The sequence below is a fragment of the Mus caroli genome, chromosome 18, assembly GCF_900094665.2.
Source record: "Mus caroli chromosome 18, CAROLI_EIJ_v1.1, whole genome shotgun sequence".
Lineage (NCBI taxonomy): Eukaryota > Metazoa > Chordata > Mammalia > Rodentia > Muridae > Mus > Mus caroli.
In genome coordinates, this window is record NC_034587.1 from 81,064,648 (window position 1) to 81,065,794 (window position 1,147).

General features: G+C 49.3%; 1 protein-coding gene across 1 annotated transcript in view; it reads left to right on the forward strand.

Moving 5' to 3' along the window:
• Fbxo15 (F-box protein 15) overlaps positions 1-225 on the forward strand; it is a 28,060-nt gene extending 27,835 nt beyond the window's left edge. Inside the window, exon 11 of the mRNA XM_029471823.1 lies at positions 14-225. Within this exon, the coding sequence (XP_029327683.1) occupies positions 14-198 (185 nt within the window). The 3' untranslated portion in view covers positions 199-225. The remainder of the gene's footprint in view (positions 1-13) is intronic.
• Positions 226-1,147: the final 922 nt, after the last annotated feature.

A 1,147-nucleotide genomic window follows, 5' to 3' on the forward strand; every position in this document is an offset into this window, starting at 1 on the left:
GTGAGTTCTCCAGTGTGCTTGAGATCAGCCTGCCTCTCTGATTTCCCGCAGCCGGCTTACTCTTTCGAGTACATGGACAACGTAGGAAGAGTGTGCGCAGACCTAGGGTGGTTTGAAAATACCGATGAATACTTCATTGTCAGACTGGAGATTTACCTCAGTGTAACAAAAATACCACAATGGTTTGGGAGGCAATAAATGCTGAGTTAGCAGTAGGGAGTCTTGTTATTAGTAAGCTGTTTGTTTTTTACAACCTTTTTTTTTGTTTTGTTTTTTTTTGGTTTTTCGAGACAGGGTTTCTCTGTATAGCCCTGGCTGTCCTGGAACTCACTTTGTAGACCAGGCTGGCCTCGAACTCAGAAATCCGCCTGCCTCTGCCTCCCGAGTGCTGGGATTAAAGGCGTGCGCCACCACGCCCGGCAATTCTGGCGAATCTTTGTCTAGTTTGCTGGGAAGTAGTAGCTGAGGAAGGAGGAAGGTGAAGGGACAAGTTAGAAAGCAGGGCCCACAGCCCAGTGTTGACATGGAAGTGCTGTGTCTGGGGGTAAAAGTGTAGGAATGAGTAACAGAGGTGAGGTTGATCATTTCAGGGTCAATGGGCCGATGCCATCATGTCCCCTGGGATTCCTAGGGTGGTTGGGTCACTCAGGAGATGGGTAAAGGAGGGGGGTGCATAGCAGAGAAAACCATGAGCAAGGGTGGGAGAGCTGGAAGTTTAGACTCAAGGGAACTGGTTGACAAGAGTGGAAGGCATTGAGAAACTGCTGTCCAGGGCTGGGTGACACCCTCTTGGAAACAGGAACAAGGGACTCTCTCTTTTGTGGAAGACCAGTTGCCTCTAACTTCTGCTTCACACTGACAGCGCCTTGGTCCTATGCAGGGGTGAGGAGACACAGTAAGGCCGGGCTGAGTAGCTGTGGGATAAAATGTAGTCACAAGAGAGACTTGAGGGGTGGGTTTTGGAGTGCATTATTTCCAGTCTGCTGGACAGTCGCAGTTCCTGTGGAACTGAACCTTTACCCTGAAATGTGTTCATCTTCTTTGTGAATTACAGAGTTGCATTGTAGTGGATATGACCTTGCTGGATGACGACAAGAAGCCCGTCTGGTGTGTGAGTTCTCCAGTGTGCTTGAGATCAGCCTGCCTC